This window comes from Capricornis sumatraensis, chromosome 1 (assembly GCF_032405125.1).
Source record: "Capricornis sumatraensis isolate serow.1 chromosome 1, serow.2, whole genome shotgun sequence".
In the NCBI taxonomy this organism is placed as follows: Eukaryota; Metazoa; Chordata; class Mammalia; order Artiodactyla; family Bovidae; genus Capricornis; species Capricornis sumatraensis.
The window spans coordinates 258,326,574-258,342,254 of NC_091069.1; the positions used below are offsets into that span (position 1 = coordinate 258,326,574).

At 44.3% G+C, this 15,681-nt stretch overlaps 1 protein-coding gene across 5 annotated transcripts; it reads right to left on the reverse strand.

Moving 5' to 3' along the window:
• Nucleotides 1–380: 380 nt before the first annotated feature.
• Nucleotides 381–15,480, reverse strand: METTL6 (methyltransferase 6, tRNA N3-cytidine). Of its 5 annotated transcripts, none has more exons than XM_068975479.1 (5): nucleotides 14,492–15,480; nucleotides 13,631–13,765; nucleotides 8,152–8,322; nucleotides 2,945–3,086; nucleotides 381–557 (listed from the first exon to the last, which is right to left on the reverse strand). In XM_068975479.1, the coding sequence occupies exons 1-5, from the start codon at nucleotides 14,714–14,716 to the stop codon at nucleotides 406–408; spliced, it is 825 nt and encodes a 274-aa protein (XP_068831580.1). In that variant the 5' UTR covers nucleotides 14,717–15,480; the 3' UTR covers nucleotides 381–405. The 5 variants fall into 5 exon arrangements, 3 of the variants coding, with proteins under 3 accessions (XP_068831580.1, XP_068831574.1, XP_068831586.1); XM_068975473.1 differs by having other exon boundaries at nucleotides 381–587; XR_011145084.1 differs by lacking the exon at nucleotides 381–557 and adding an exon at nucleotides 3,750–4,076 and having other exon boundaries at nucleotides 2,974–3,086.
• Nucleotides 15,481–15,681: the final 201 nt, after the last annotated feature.

Consider the following 15,681-nt stretch of genomic DNA (forward strand, 5'->3'; position numbering starts at 1 on the left):
AGGTGCACACAAATGAACCAAAGCAGAGGAAAATGGGCAAATATGAGACAGTGGAAAAAGAGAGCACTCCTTCAAGCTAAGCATGCACTTGGAGGTGCTATGCTGGTCTGCCTGGCCTCCTTTTCCATGGGACTGTCTGACACGCTGCATGGAGGCACCATCAGGCTTGCAGGAGCGATGCACGGCGTGGGTCTCGCCAAGTGCTCAGGGCCCTCGCGCTTTTCTACGTGGAACCTTATTATGTTACACCACAAAACTTTCCTTTTCAGGAACTACTATTATATTTGTATTTTTATTTGTATACATATTCTTTTAAAAAAGTTAAAATACAAAAATACACAAAATAAAGTATGACTTTAAATTTTGCCCGTCAAGGACAGGCACAGAGGTCAACATTGCGGAAGGTCAGGATTCATGGCCCAGGTCCAGGGTAACAGAAACTGGCGTCTTCTGAGACTTTCGAAACTTGCTCTGAAGGAAAACCCTCGGCACACACAGTCCTTCTTTTTTATTCACCGTCTCACGAAACACATATTCATTCACCTCTTCTTCGTAACCTGCGTCCAGAAAGAGCCGTGCCAGGAATTCTGGAAGACAAGCAGATCACCAGTGCTTGCAGTCTGGATGCCACTGTACCCTGAGCAAGAGTCAGTGTAGCGGGGGGCTGAGAGAACCTCAATGCAAGGGGGTAAGAAGGCTCTGCTCTGGGAGCTGACACACTCCTACATCTGCCTGTCAACAGAAACTTCCAAATCATCACCAAGAGGTTCACCAACCTGTCACACGCTCCTCGACCCATCAGGACTCCCCACGTGCAGCACAGGCCCAGACCCTGCACTCACAGTGTACATGTGCTTATATGATATGTGTGTTCATGCAGTGTGTGTGGGGTCACTCAGTGTGTGCTCAGTGTTCATAGTGTGTGCTCACTCAGTGTGTTCGGTGTGTGTGTGCTCATACAGTGTGTGCGTGGTGTGTGTGAGCTCACTGTGTGCACATTCATACAATGTCCATACAGTGTGTATGCTCACTCATACAGTGTATGCTCAGTGTGTGTGTTCAAAGTGTGTGTGCTCATACAGCATATACGTGCGTTCATAGTGTGTGCACTCACTCATACAGTGTGGTCAGTGTGTGTGTTCACACAGTGTATATGTGCTCGGTGTGTGTGCTCACTCAGTGTGTGTTCATGCAGCATGTGCTAATACAGTGTGTTCATAGTGTGTTCATTGTACAGTGTGCTGTGTGTTCACAGTGTGTGTGCTCACTGTGTGCACTCAGTGTGTGTTCATATAGTCTGTGTGTGCTCACTCAGTGTGCGTGTTCAGTATGTGTGCTCATAGTGTGTTCGGTGTGTGCTCACTCAGTGTGCTCACTCATACAGTGTGCACTCACTCATAGTGTGTTCATACAGTGTGATCATAGTGTGTGTGTTCACTCACTCATAGTGTGTGCGCTCACTGTGTTCACACAGTGTGCGTGCTCACTCATACAGTGTCTGTTCACTCTGTGCGCTCACTGCGTGTGCATGCACTCATACAGTGTGAGTGTGTGTGTGTGTGTGTGTGTGTGTGTGCGTGCGCACGCTCCATCTGTTTACATCAAGCACCTCATCTACCCTGACATGACCAGGGACAGTCAGGTAGCAGGGTGCAGAGAAAAAAAACACCTGCTGTGACAGCCTAAGGGACAGTGGACCCAAGCAACGATCACTCCACGTGAAGTGAAACAGAAAGGATGGCTATGGGACTCTTGTCAGGGGCATGACTCCAAAGGACGTACTTTGAAGCACTTTGCAGATATTACTACATCTTCTCAATTATTTATAGTTGATTTAATCAGACTTCATGAATCCAAAACATTAAAACAGATTTTTAATTTTCACTGTATGCTTTCATGCTTTTGTAGTCTTAATGGTAATCACTAACTTTTAGCTTTATTTTTGAGTTTAAGAGAATATTTCAAGAAGTAACAAATGTAAAAATCAGAGCTTAAGAAGGTAATTATATTACGGTTCATATTACAGGCATACCTCAGAGATACTGCGGGTTCAGTTCACCGCAATAAAGGCGAAAAAAGCAATAAAGTGAGCCTCACAAATTTTCTGGTTCTCTAGTGTACACAAGTTATGTTTACACTATGCTGTGGTCTTTTAAGTGTGCAATAGTGTTGTGTCTAAAAACACCATGTACATACCTTAATTAAAAAATACTTTATCGTTAACCATCATTTGAGTCTTCAGTGAGTCTTAGCAGTAACATTAAAGGTGATCACAGATCACCATAGCAAATATAATACTAACGAAAAAGTCTGAAATACTGCAAGACATGAAGTGAGAAAATGCTATTGGAAAGATGGTGCCAATAGACTTGCTCAACACAAGGTTGCCACAAAGCTCCCATCTGTGAAAAACGGAGTATTTGCAAAGCACAGTAAAACACGGTACTCCCGTATAAAACAGGCTTAGAACTGATGTTCAGAATACTAAAATCATAGTCAACATTTGTTTTCTTATCAAAAATGACCTTTTCAGGACCCCTCTATTAGCAAGTTTGTGTACTTAAGAAGTCTCAATCACTTTTATAGAAAAGAAGGTCTCTTACCTTTGTGAAACTCAAGTAATGTCAAGGCACTATCCTGTCCTATTTGCCTGCTTTCTGAGGGAACGAAGTGAAGATTCTGATTTGCCCTCCCAGCCTTCCGAACACAGCTCCTGGCCTCATCCACATGGCACAGCAGAGCGTTTCCACTGACTCGGTTCACTAACTGGACACCCTCACTAGAGAGCCTGTGAGCTCACAGCTGATGTGGTGAGTGGTGTGTGTGAGGGTTTGGCTCAGGGCCGTGTGGCTGTGTGTGGAGTCCAGTCGCCCCCACCCACGCAGGACCACAGGGACAGTGCAACCAAGGAAACAGAAATGACGACAGATTCCAGCAATCTTACCATCAGTGAAAAAATAGGATCTGGTCCCATCTTGTCTAACATAGAAGTTTTCTGCAAGTTTGCTCCCGGCTTTAAACCTAAGCATGGCGTGATCATACAGCCCATAGTCACGAAACAGGACACTTTTGCCTGGTTTTAATACCTACGAAACAAAACAAGCTGCACATAACTCAGGGATCCTGTCAGACAGAACTTACTATAAAATAAAACCTGATTATTTTACGGATGAGAATAACTTACATTTGTGACAGTGATGAAAAGCGCCATACTGAAATGCCCGTACTACGAAAGAAAAGGGCCTGCCAAGCAAAGGTGTGGTAAGGCCTGGCTGAGTCCCTTGCGCTGGGGGGGGTACTTCCTGAGCACTGAAGAGAGCACCCTTGGAGGTCCAGTGTCCCAATTAGAACGCTGAAGACATCAGAGGAAAAAAAAGTACCCTCACTAAAGTATTAGCACGTTCTCCCATCATTTTATCAGCCATCTCCTAATCCATGACCCTGTAAGTCAAATTGTTTCTTTAAATATCTATGTAATCAATACATTTTGGCTTTTTACTGATGTTCTGGCCTTCCTCAGCCTGAGTGTCAGTTCTGGGCTCCTGCACTGCAATTCTGTATGGCTTGCTCACTATGCTAACACCACGCTAAGCCCTCTACAGCTGACCAGACATTTTCTCACTAGGTCTTCATACAACTCTGGAGGAAAAGTGTGATTATCCCGAGACCAAGAGACTGGTAGCAGAAAAAGGAAGTGATGTGGCCACAATCATACAGCAGCTGCTAAACAGCAAAGTCCGAGCTCATACTTGGGTCAGAGGCATGACGAGAGGATCGGGGACGTCTGTGAGTCCTGGGCAGCGATGGGAAGCGGGAGTGTCAGTTCAGTTCCGTCCTCACTCCTGACAAGACCAGAGAGGCTGGGAGGGAGGGGTACCACCACCCATTCTCCCCTGCTGCTGCACTCCTTGCTTTCAGGCGGAGCGCCCTCAGGCCAGTGCGGTGTGTAGAGAAGGGGCAAGTGCCAGGCCCCGGTGGGAGCCCCTTACCACAGCCTTTAGAAACAGCTGTCACAGAGCAGACGTTTCAAAAACTGGAAGGTAAAATCTGCAGAGCATGGTGTAACCGCTCCTCTCCTACAAGGCAAACAGCCATATGCTTTTCAGAATGAAAAGAACAAGGTACTCGCTGTGACACTTGCTTTTTGAGTGCGTATTCTTTCAAACTGTGTAACATTACCAAGTGAGAGTGGTCTTCAAAAGAGGGCACTGATTTTACTATGTATATTCTGACTCTTCACATTAGCAAGATAATCTTGAAAACATGTGACAGATATTACCTATTACAGTAGATAGCTGATACCTGAGGTAATTTGATATTTCCTCTTCCTGAATAGAATATCAAAGACTGTCCATAATACTTCCAAGTGTGCCGCAGATTTTCTCACTTAGCAAATTCTTATCAACACTAGCATGCATTTAAAATACTGTCAATAAAGAGCCTCTTGGATAAAAACATTCTTACTTCGGTCAGAAATGCTAAATTTTAAAATGTGACTAACTAAACAATCTGAAAACTTTAACTTGTATGAGACTCACTTATTTTCAGAAAGAAGGGAAGGCCGCATGGGACTCTCGCTCAGGAATCTGGAAACTCCTGATCCATGGGCCAGCTCTTCTGTTAACTGGCTGAATGACCCTAGGCAAGTTATGTCATCCTTCTGAATGTGCTTTCTCATCCGTAAGACAGAAATTACGGTACTAACACCTTCTTTGAGGCAGGACTGTGCCTCTGCTGGGCTTTCTCATCCTCCCAGCAGCTCCAGAAAGATGGCGGGTGAGATCAGTCAGCCCCTCTCTTGGTGAGTGAGGCTCAGGGCACAAGCGATTTGCCTGGGCTTTCAAGGCAAGTCAGTGGCACAGGGAAGACCAACATCCTGTCTTCTAATAACAAATTTAGTTGATTTTTACTTTACCGTTTCATTCCAAAAATGACGGAACCCAACTTTAAGGTTCCCTTTCAGTTTAAAATTAAGTGGTTTTAAAATTTCCCCAGTGTTAGCATCCTACAGTAATTAGCTCTACCATGAACAGCATGTTTCTGTGGCTGTTCAAACTGGAGAGCTGCCCAAAGGGTGTCTGACTGTCAGAGGCTGAGAGACTGCTGCTTCCGCTAACTTCCTGGTGAAGCACATGGTATCCAATTAACGAACCAGTCACCGCGTATGGTGGCCTCACACTGCTGCTGTGCACTCATTCCAGGTCAGCTGAAAAAGGAATTCCATTGGGGGCTAAAACAGAAGGAGGCTGAAATGGAACTTATTAGCATAAGAAAGGTTACAACGGAGGCCAGGTGTGGACTGAGACAGCTCAGGTCAGTGTTTTTAGTTTTAACATAACATTTCATTATTACTAAAATACACACAATATGCTATATCTTTTCAGTTAAATCAAGAAGAGGGATATCCTCATTAATACTTGGCTTCGTTGGACTTTATTATAATCTAACAGTGTCTCATTAAGGTTTTATTTTCCATTTCCTGGGTTATCATATGTTAACTTCCTATCTGTATAGTCTCTTCTATAAAAAGAGGGGTTTTCCATTGTCATTCTTACTGTTACCCAAGAATTCTTTATAAATTCTGAAATACTAATCTTTGTCAGTTGAATAGTTTTTTTTTTTTTGCCACAGCGAGTGGCATGTGGGATCTTAGTTCCCCAAACAGAGGACCAGGGATCAAACCCATGCCCCTCTGCAGGGGAAGTGAGGAGTCTTAATCACCAGACTACCAGGGAAGGCTCTCAGGTGAGTAGATTTTAAGTTACTTTTCCCACCTGGTCTCTCTAATTTCTTTGTATCATCTTAATCGTTTGAAGAAAACAAACTCCTAATTTTATTATATCATCTTCATGCATAGAATGCTTTTCAGTCTTTGAGAGAATTTTCCCCACTCTGAAGTCAAAGATGTTTTCCTATAGTCTCTTGAAAGGCTTACACTTTTGTCTTTTCCAGTTAAGTCTTTAAATCTACCTTTAAATCCATACAGAATAACTTTTGTGTAAGGATGTGAAGCAGAAAACAGTTTTGGATTTTCCCCACACGGACCACCAATGGTCCCAGCATCACTTCCTGAGCAGTCCTTTCCCCAGTGATCTTCCAATGTCACCTCTATCAACTATCAAATTTCCATACACACATGGATCTACTTCTAAGCTACCATATTCCATTTGTCAATTTTTCTGTTCCTCTGCAAATACCATCTATCTTAATAACTGTAGCTGTGACAAACCTTTATACTTGGTAAGGTATAAATCTCCCTATCTCCTCCTTCAGGAATGTTTTGACTCTTTATTCCTTCATGTAAATTTAGAACCAACTTGTCAATTTCCCCCCCAAAAATAAAAAGTCTACCAAAAACCTCGAACTTAAACAACAGGGTAAAATATAATATGAAGTGGAACAGATTACACAGTGCATGTCACTTTTTAAAATAAAGTATACAATTCTGTGGCACTGAGTACATTCATCTTATATCTGTGTAATTCTTTAATATTCATATTCTTTAATATTTTCTCATTAGACAATCACACTACTTGAAGACAATGTTTTCTTTCTCATTCTTTTCTCTGCTGCTTTCCAGCTGACTGGGACCTCCAGCACAAGGATGAACAGTACTGACAGTGGCCACTGTCATCCCCACGAAGTCCCAGACATTCCTGACTCCTATCTCCCGCTCCTTCCTAGTCCCTGGAACCTTCATCAGTGAAATCACTGGTATCCTGAATGCTCCCTTCACATTCCAGTGCTAACAACCTGACTGGCCCCTGAGGACACGGTTTTCCCTGCCACCTTTCAAGCAGGCAGTGTTTTCTCCCATGGCCCTAGTACCACCGAGTGCGGGGATGGGGCAGGGTCCTCCTTGCCCCCACTGCGCCTTTCTGTGCATGCCCCCTTCTCCCCTCAAGTTTCAGCTCTGAACCTCCTGTCATCAGATCATACCACCACCCACTACCCCGTATTATTGCTGTTGCGAGTCACTAAGTCGTGTCCGACTCTTTGTGACACTATGGCCTGCCAGGGTCCTCTGCCCATGGGATTTCCCAGGTGAGAGTACTGGAGTTGTCTGCCTAATTCCTGCTCCAGGAGATGTTCCCAACCCAGATGTAGGATCGAACCCATGTCTCCTGCACTGGCAGATGGATTCTCTACCACTGAGCCACGAGGGCATCTATTAGTTCCAGGGTCATTTCCCTCGATTTCATGATGAATGTGTCTTCTGGTTTATGCTCTTATCCATACACTACTCCAATTAACTCCAATTAATTTCAACATACACAGGAATTACCCTTCCAAACATGCTGGATTCAATGGTTTGAGCTTCTCTCTTTCAAAGACTTTGTCCTTCACCTTACCTTAATCACTCACTGCCACAGTAATGTTCTAAAGTCTTGCCCACACTGTGAAGGCAATACTTTCAATGTCACACAAGTCACCCTCTGACCACTCCCATATTTTTCCAGCTGTCTAACTCCCCAGCTTTCTCAATCCTTCACTTTCACCTGAACCATCAAAGGGAAGATGATAAGGTGGCCTGTCTCGAGTCCCCTGACTTGGAAGTGCGACTCCACTCCCCGAGTGCCGCAGCAGCCTGCTGGTGGCCGCAGCAGCCTGCTGGTGGCCGCAGCAGCTTGGGTCCTAACGGCAACAATGGGAGAGACAGCAATGACCACGCTGCCTTTTAAGAGCACTCGCCACTACTAGGCACTGCCCCAGGCATTGAGAACACACCTCAGATAGCCTACCCCAAATCCCAACATCTAGGAACCATTATCTCAACACTCCACAGGGAATGAAACGGAGGCTCAGAGAGGTAAAGGAAGCGGCCTACATCGGGAAGTAAGGTTTAACTCGAGCACGCTGTGTGCTCCTGCGTGGGGGCCCCTGCTCCCTCTCACTTTACAGCAGGGCTCCACAGATCCCAGGCAGCTGCTCCAAGGCCGGCCAAGCTCTGAAGGGCAGCCATGGCCACTAAGCCAATCAGAATTTAAGGTGGATGTTTCACGCAGCAGAACTTCTTTTCATACACTGACAACACAGCCCACCTTGTAAGAACAGGGAGACTGTGCATTAAGATGGCACGTGAGCCTCAGAGGGAAGGTAAGTGAAAAGTCAGGATGTCGAACCCTCAAATGCAGGCTCGCAATCACTAACCTTGTAAATGTTTTGTAAGACAAGGTGCATCTTATCAGGGTGAACTGCAGAGAGCACAAATATCAGTGTGACAACATCCACAGACTCTGGGGGCACGTGCTCCAGAAGGTCATCTTTGGTCAGATCACACTGGAACACCTTGCATCTTTCTGTGTCATAAAGAGGATTTTGCTAGAGAGAAAAACACAAAATACCTTCAATGCAACGTCCCTGCTGATGCACACAGAAAACCACAGCACACGTGGAGATGCCACTTCCATGTGTGCACTGCTGCACACAACTCAGCCACCACTGCTGCGGGGCAGACAGACTAACAGGTCATTTTGACATTAAAGCATGTAATATTCAATACTGCCACAAGGGGCAAGATCTCATTTTAACAAATAATTCTGTTCCTTTTTTTCTTTAAAATTTTTTCACTTTATATTGGAGTATGGTTGATTAACAGCGCTGCCTTAGTTTCAGGTGTAGCATGATTCAGTCACACATATACATGCATCTTCTCTTTCAAATTCTTTTCCCATTTATGTTATTAGAGTACTGAGCTGAGTTCCCTGTGCGATACAGTAGGTCCTTATTGATGACCTCTTTTAAACACATCAACAAATTATTTTTAACTGCGTATACAGTCTATCACATATTCCAAACTGAGCATTTAGAAGCATGTAACTCCAGAGGGATGATAAATCAAACCCTGCCTCTGCTCCCTTAACCCTCCTCTGACTCATCCACTATAACCCCGAATCCTATGAGAGGTCCTTCTGGCTCCCTTTACTGAGATGCTCCCACCCTTCTTCTGGGTATGGTGGTTGCTTGATGCAGCAAGCTAAGAAAACTTTTTTTAAACTACAAGTGTGTCCCTGGTACATTCTGGTAATAGGTTTCAACACATATATAACAGCATTATGGAGAAAAATAATAAACTTTTCTTTAATGTAAGGACTCTAATAAGCAGATACATAAAGTTATAGGATGGGTCAGTTCTACCTACAACTCTGCTTATATACTGGAGTTTATTACAATCTCAACCAAATCCTCAGATTTCTAGAAATTTGATAAGGTGAATTTTATTCATCTGGAAGTGAAAACCTTTAGGAACAGCCAAGACAATTTTTAGATGAAAAACAATGGAGGAGGAGGCATACTACAGGACATCAAAACACATTACAAAATGTAGTGCTAAACACTGTGGTTTGAGAATGGGGACTAACGGATGGGTGAGACAAGTGTCCCCACACAGACCCATGTATTTAGAGGGATCAGTAGTGTATATGATAGAAGATAGGTGACCAAAATGACATTAAATTTTTTAAAAAGATAGAGAACAAAGGTTATGATTATCAGGAATGGAAAATGAACCTCTCCCTCAATTCACTGTTTGAACAGTTAGCTCTATCCACTTGTGTTAAAGGACAGCAGACCACTAGGAGAAATCAAAGAATGCCAGCTCCAGCGCAGAGGTGGAGAGACGGAGAGTCTATCCTCACACGGCCATGAGCGGGACAGACAGCAACTTCATATGAACCCACGAGAGAGCAGAGGTCAAAGAACCACCGGCCACCCCCAGATGTGGAGAGGGAGAGGCGCCTTCAGGGAGATGCAGGACCCATGCGTTTGCTTACTTGCGGCCTCTAGAAAACTAGAAACGTGACAAGCAGCATGAAGCTCCCAGGGCTGAAGCCATCGGGATGTCCACACCCTAGCAGGTGTTTCCACCAGGGACATCACTTAGGCTCTCACAAAAAGAACGGGGCTCTTTCTGGGGCTGGACCTTCTCAGCTCCTTTAAGGGAGAAAAGGTTTCACATGCAGGGGAAAAGTCATCTGGGCCTTGGGTCCTTGGGGCACTGGTGGAATATCACTGCCCCTGGGGAGGGCACTGCTCTGCCCAAACTTTGTCTTCATCTGCAGAGAATGGCCTCATGACCACGGAGTAGGACAGAGGAGGGGAAGGGATGAGAAAGAAAAGCTCTCCTCCTGGAGAAACAGAAACACTTGTGGGAAAGCTGCAAGAGACAGACTCTTCATGGGGAGCAGCACAAAGGAAAGACCCAAAGCCAACAGGAGCAACAAAGTCCCCAGGGTTTGAAGTCTCACGGGCCCACAGCAACAACAAACCTCACAGGTAACTATAGCAACAACAGACTTTAACACAGAGCACAACTTCAGTCTAGATTATTACAAATCCTTATTACCTATCCACTGCCCTGTATAACTCTCAACAGAAGAAGAACAAGGCACACCATAAGGCAAGAAAAAACACGGTGTGAAGAGACAACCATGAAAACCAGACTCGAATACGACACAGACACTGGAACTACAGGTTTGGACATTAAAAAACAAAAAAAATTATGATTAACGTATTACAGGCTTTAATGAAAAAGGCGGACAATATTCAAGATCAGATAGGTAATTTCAGAGATATAGAAACTGCAAATCAATGGGAGATGCTAAAAATCAAAAACATAGTAACAGAAATGAAAATTGCTTCTGACAGGCTCATCAATAGGAATGCTTACTGCCTAAAAGGAATCAGTGAACTTGATGATAAGACAACAGAAAGTATACAAACTGAAAATGCAAAGGGCAAAAAAGTTAAAAACAAACAAACAAAAAGCCAGCATCCAAGAGCTGTGAAACAACAGCAAAGGGTGTAACAGAGAGATAACAAATCCTCGGAGAAAACAAGAGCTCAAGAAATACTTGAGAAATAATGGTTAAACTTTTCCAAATTAAAAATCCTCTAACCAAAATTATAAAAAGCATTATCTCTGTGATTATAGAACTCCAAAGACATAAAACCTTAGTACCTCAAAAGGAAATGATTATTCATTTGATGTGATCACTTAAATTCTATAATAAAACAATACCATAAAACAATGCCTAATAAGCTGGAAGAAATGTTTGCAACAGATATAACGGAATATATCCGCAAAATAAGAAACAAAATGACAGAAAAATAGACAAAGGTATGAACAGACAATTCATACTACCGTAAAAGCCCAATGTGGGTGAGGGTTTTGTTTACTACTCCATCCCAATGCTTAGAACAGTGATTGGCCTACACTACGCTCCTGCCAGCAAATTTGGAAAACTCAGCAGTGGCCACAGGACTGGAAAAGGTCAGTTTTCATTCCAATCCCAAAGAAAGGCAATGCCAGAGAACGTTCAAACTACTGCACAATTGCACTCATCTCACACGCTAGTAAAATGAGGCTCAAAATTCTCCAAGCCAGGCTTCAGCAATACATGAACCATGAAACTTCCAGATGTTCAAGCTGGTTTTAGAAGAGGCAGAGGAACCAGAGATCAAATTGCCAACATCCGCTAGATCATGGAAAAAGCAAGAGAGTTCCATAAAAACATCTATTTCTGCTTTATTGACTATGCCAAAGCCTTTGACTGTGTGGATCACAAGAAACTGGAAAATTCTGAAAGAGATGGGAATACCAGACCACCTGACCTGCCTCTTGAGAAACCTGTATGCAGGTTAGGAAGCAACAGTTAGAACTGGACATGGAACAACAGACTGGTTCCAAACAGGAAAAGAAGTACGTCAAGGCTGTATATTGTCACCCTGCTTATTTAACTTCTATGCAGAGTACATCATGAAATGCTGGGCTGGAAGAAGCACAAGCTGGAATCATTGCCGGGAGAAATATCAATAACCTCAGACATGCAGATGACACCACCCTTATGGCAGAAAGTGAAGAGGAACTAAAAAGCCTCTTGATGAAAGTAAAGAGGAGAGTGAAAACGTTGGCTTAAAGCTCAACATTCAGAAAACGAAGATCATGGCATCTGGGTCCCATTGCTTCATGGGAAATAGATGGGGAAACAGTAGAAACAGTGTCAGACTTTATCTTTTTGGGCTCCAAAATCACTGCAGATGGTGACTGCAGCCATGAAATTAAAAGACACTTGCTCCTTGGAAGAAAAGTTATGACCAACCTAGATAGCAAATTCAATGGCAGAGACATTACTTTGCCAACAAAGGTCCGTCTAGTCAAGGTTATGGTTTTTCCTGTGGTCATGTATGGATGTGAGAGTTGGACTGTGAAGCAGGCTGAGCGCCGAAGAATTGATGCTTTTGAACTGTGGTGTTGGAGAAGACTCCTGAGAGTCCCTTGGACTGCAAGAAGATCCAACCAGTCCATTCTGAAGGAGATCAGCCCTGGGATTTCTTTGGAGGGAATGATGCTAAAGCTGAAACTCCAGTACTTTGGCCACCTCATGGCCTATAAGATTGGGAGATACAGAAAAGACTGACGGTGGGACTTCCCAGGTGGCCCAGGAGGTAAGATTCTGTGCTTTCAATGCAGGGGGGCGTGGGTTTGATCCCTGATTGAGGAACTAAGATCCCACTCGCTATACAGTGCTGCCAAAAAAAGGACTGATGTTAAATGTTGATGGCATAGAGGACAATAATCTTTATATTATTGGTGAAATTATAAATTGATATAATTCTGGATGGACAGCTGGCATTATCTATTTAAATTTTAATGTGTATGCTTCCTCCAAGGAATTCCATTTCTTCTATTAGTCACCACAGAGACTTGTACACATGTTTGGGGCATGCATATAATTCTGATTACATCAATCCGACTTGTGGGAGCAAAAAATTAGAAGCAATTTGAACAATCATCAACAAGGCAATTATTACTATATGGCACATCCTTTCTGTGAAATACTGCAAGAGGTAAATGTAATGCGGTAGACCTACATGTACTGGGATGAAAATACTCGGCAAGATATAATGCAGAGCCAAGAAGGCAGGTTATAGTACAATGTGCTATCACTATTAATAAAGTCTAGATGCTAAAACTGTGAAAGGTTGATGGGAAACAGATATCTGCACGTTGCCAAAGCACCCCTCACACATCTGTCAATGACAAAAGGAGACACCTGTGCAACAGAGCAATTAGGGAGTCTCCTTAGACCCAGTGCCCAACTAGCATCACCTACAGTGAGATCAGATCACTGCCTCCTGACAGGGTGCAGTATGGAAGCTACATCATCACCCGCTAAAGTATTTCTGCTCAAAATATTTTACCTGATTTAACTTCTGGTTTACAGAAAACACAAGGCATAAAGCAACAAGGTAAACAATGATAGACAGAAATAATCAGCCATACTGGAACGTGCGACCTCGTTACATAAAATTGCTTGCTCTCCCAAAACTCGATGTCACTGGGGAAAAAGTCAAAGGGAAGGGCAGGAATGTTTTAGGCTAAGAAGATTTAAGGTACATAATAAAGTGTAAGCTGCAGTCCTTAACTAAACACAACTATAAATGACACTGTAAAAGTTTGCTCTGTTTCTCTATGTATTATACATGCACATACACAGGAAAACTACATTTACAGTGATCACAGCCGGTCCTTCAGGAAGAGGACCGGAACTGGGAAAACGCGTGTAGAAGTCAGGTCCAACAAGTCTAGGAAAACAGAAACGTAACAACACACGGATGGTGCACCAACCTTGACATATTCCACAGCTCTTGGAGAAAAATCACAGGCATAGGCAAAGATATCTGGATCTTCTTCTAAAAGTGGGAATAAACAGTTCCCAACCCCACAGCCAGCTTCAAGAATAGTCAATTTCTGATCTTCAAACTGAGGAAAGAGAACCCAAGGTTACAGTACACAACATCCCACCTAATGAAGAAACTAACTAAAAGGTCCAGAACATGAAACAAGGTCTCTGCCCCCACGGAGTAGACGATTAACCAATGAACGGATAGCCCTCAGCAACTGATGCCTCATCTGTTGTCCAACACTGGGTAATCTGGTGTGGAGAAAACAACAGCGTAATGGCTAACACAACAGGCTCTGAGGTTAAACTGCCTGCACGCAAATCTGAACTCTTCCCCTCACCCTGCGTTCCGTCACTGAACAAGTCACTTATACAGCTTTGTCCCTCAGCTTCATCAGCAAGTGGGAAAGACACTAACGCGAAGCTTCAACATGTTACTTTAAGGTTTAAATTACAGAACACTACTGTTAAGTTCATGTAAAGGGGTGTGGTGAAGCATCCATCACCATTATCATTATGAACCTGTCACTGAAATCATTCAGTATGAACTCAATATTTACAACTTTCAGATTCGCTTTAAAGAAACAGAAAATGCCCACTCAAGTCCTCTCTCCTCTGTATTTTACAACTCAGCAACTGCTAAAACTATTTGAGACAGTGTATATCTAAGCTACAAAAATTCATGAAGCCTTTGACAGGTTTCATAAATTTTCTACCTCACACTCGCCCTGGGAATGCAATAAAACACCCCTCTTCTACACATTTTAAATGGAGAATCGCTCGAACAAGGTGCAGTATTAGTTTACCTCTCTACATGATCTGAGCTCCTCAAACTCTCTGGTGGTCCAGTGTCTATCTTTGAAGAAATTAGTGCTGTTTCTTTTGTAAAAAAGGTCCCAGTTCTTCTGAGCCTCTTTTTCCAGTTTCTGCTGTTTAAAATCAGACACTAAAGCTTGGTCTCTCTTCAGTTTCTCCTCTTCTTCAGAGCTGAGAATCCTTGTCTGCAGCCCTCTCCTTTGCAAAGCAGCCATCTCCTACGTGGATGGTCATATGTTGAACATTTAACACTGCTGGAGATGGCCCATTCCTCAACAACCTGAGGACTTCAAGCGGATGCCACAGACACAGGCAGGGTCCTCTCAGATGTGGTCCCTCAGGCTGGGTTCAAGCCTGAAGCAGCATCGGATACTTCGCAGGAAAGAAAAAAATAAAGACATTCCGGTGGGGGGTTCTAGAACAGGTTTTTTTCTATAAGATGCTCAGTTAGCGGTTCTTGATTAGTTCTTTCGCTTAACATTTCAATTCCGCAAACATTTACTAGATGCTGACCCTACACAAAGCCCTACCCCACTACAGAAGAGGTCACAAAGAGCAAGACACAGACCCCCGCCTGCAGGGGGCTGACATCCAGCGGCCAGGGCTCTCACGCACAGAAAGGCTTAATTCCAACCCGAACAGTCAGTAAGCCGCTTTAGTCAGGGAAAAAAGTCACTCTCAAGAACTGACTGAGAAACCTTACGGTTCCTCAGGGTTCGGTGTCCGCGAAACGGGGGTGTCTTTAAAAACAACCACGACGGCTGTCCGAGCCGGAGGCGGTCGGTCACGGTCGCCAAGGACGCGAGAGACGGCGTTTTTCGGGGAAAACGGAGCTACTACGCCCGGGTGGCCTGAGTCTGTCTCATGAACCCCAGGGGGCGTCCCTTTCGGGAACTGAGGCCCTCGCGCCGCCCTGGGCGCGCGAAAGGGACGACAAAGAGGCTCAGGGACGCGGAGAGTGGGGCCGCCAGGACCCTGCGGATGAGCCGGGCCGCCCAGCCGCGAGGGCCGGCGGCGACCCGCGTGAGCCCAGTCCACCGCGCGCCGGGCGCCCCAGTCAGCAGTTCCTAGGTTCCCCTGAAGGCGGGGCCGGGCGCGCGGAGCCCCCAGCCGGGCGCAGCCTCAGAAGCAGAACTTGGGAGCCACCGCGGGGAAAAAAAAAAACCAAAACCCTTCCTCT

Bases quoted from the DNA above. Each gene is read 5' to 3' on its own strand.
- METTL6 (XM_068975473.1), bottom strand. From the start codon at position 14,716: ATGGCTGCTTTGCAAAGGAGAGGGCTGCAGACAAGGATTCTCAGCTCT. The intron at 13,766-14,491 runs GTAAACTAATAC...CTCTTTCCTCAG, and splicing joins AGCTCAGATCATGTAGAGAG to TTTGAAGATCAGAAATTGAC. The intron at 588-2,944 runs GTAAGATTGCTG...CTTGTCTTCCAG, and splicing joins ATCCTATTTTTTCACTGATG to AATTCCTGGCACGGCTCTTT.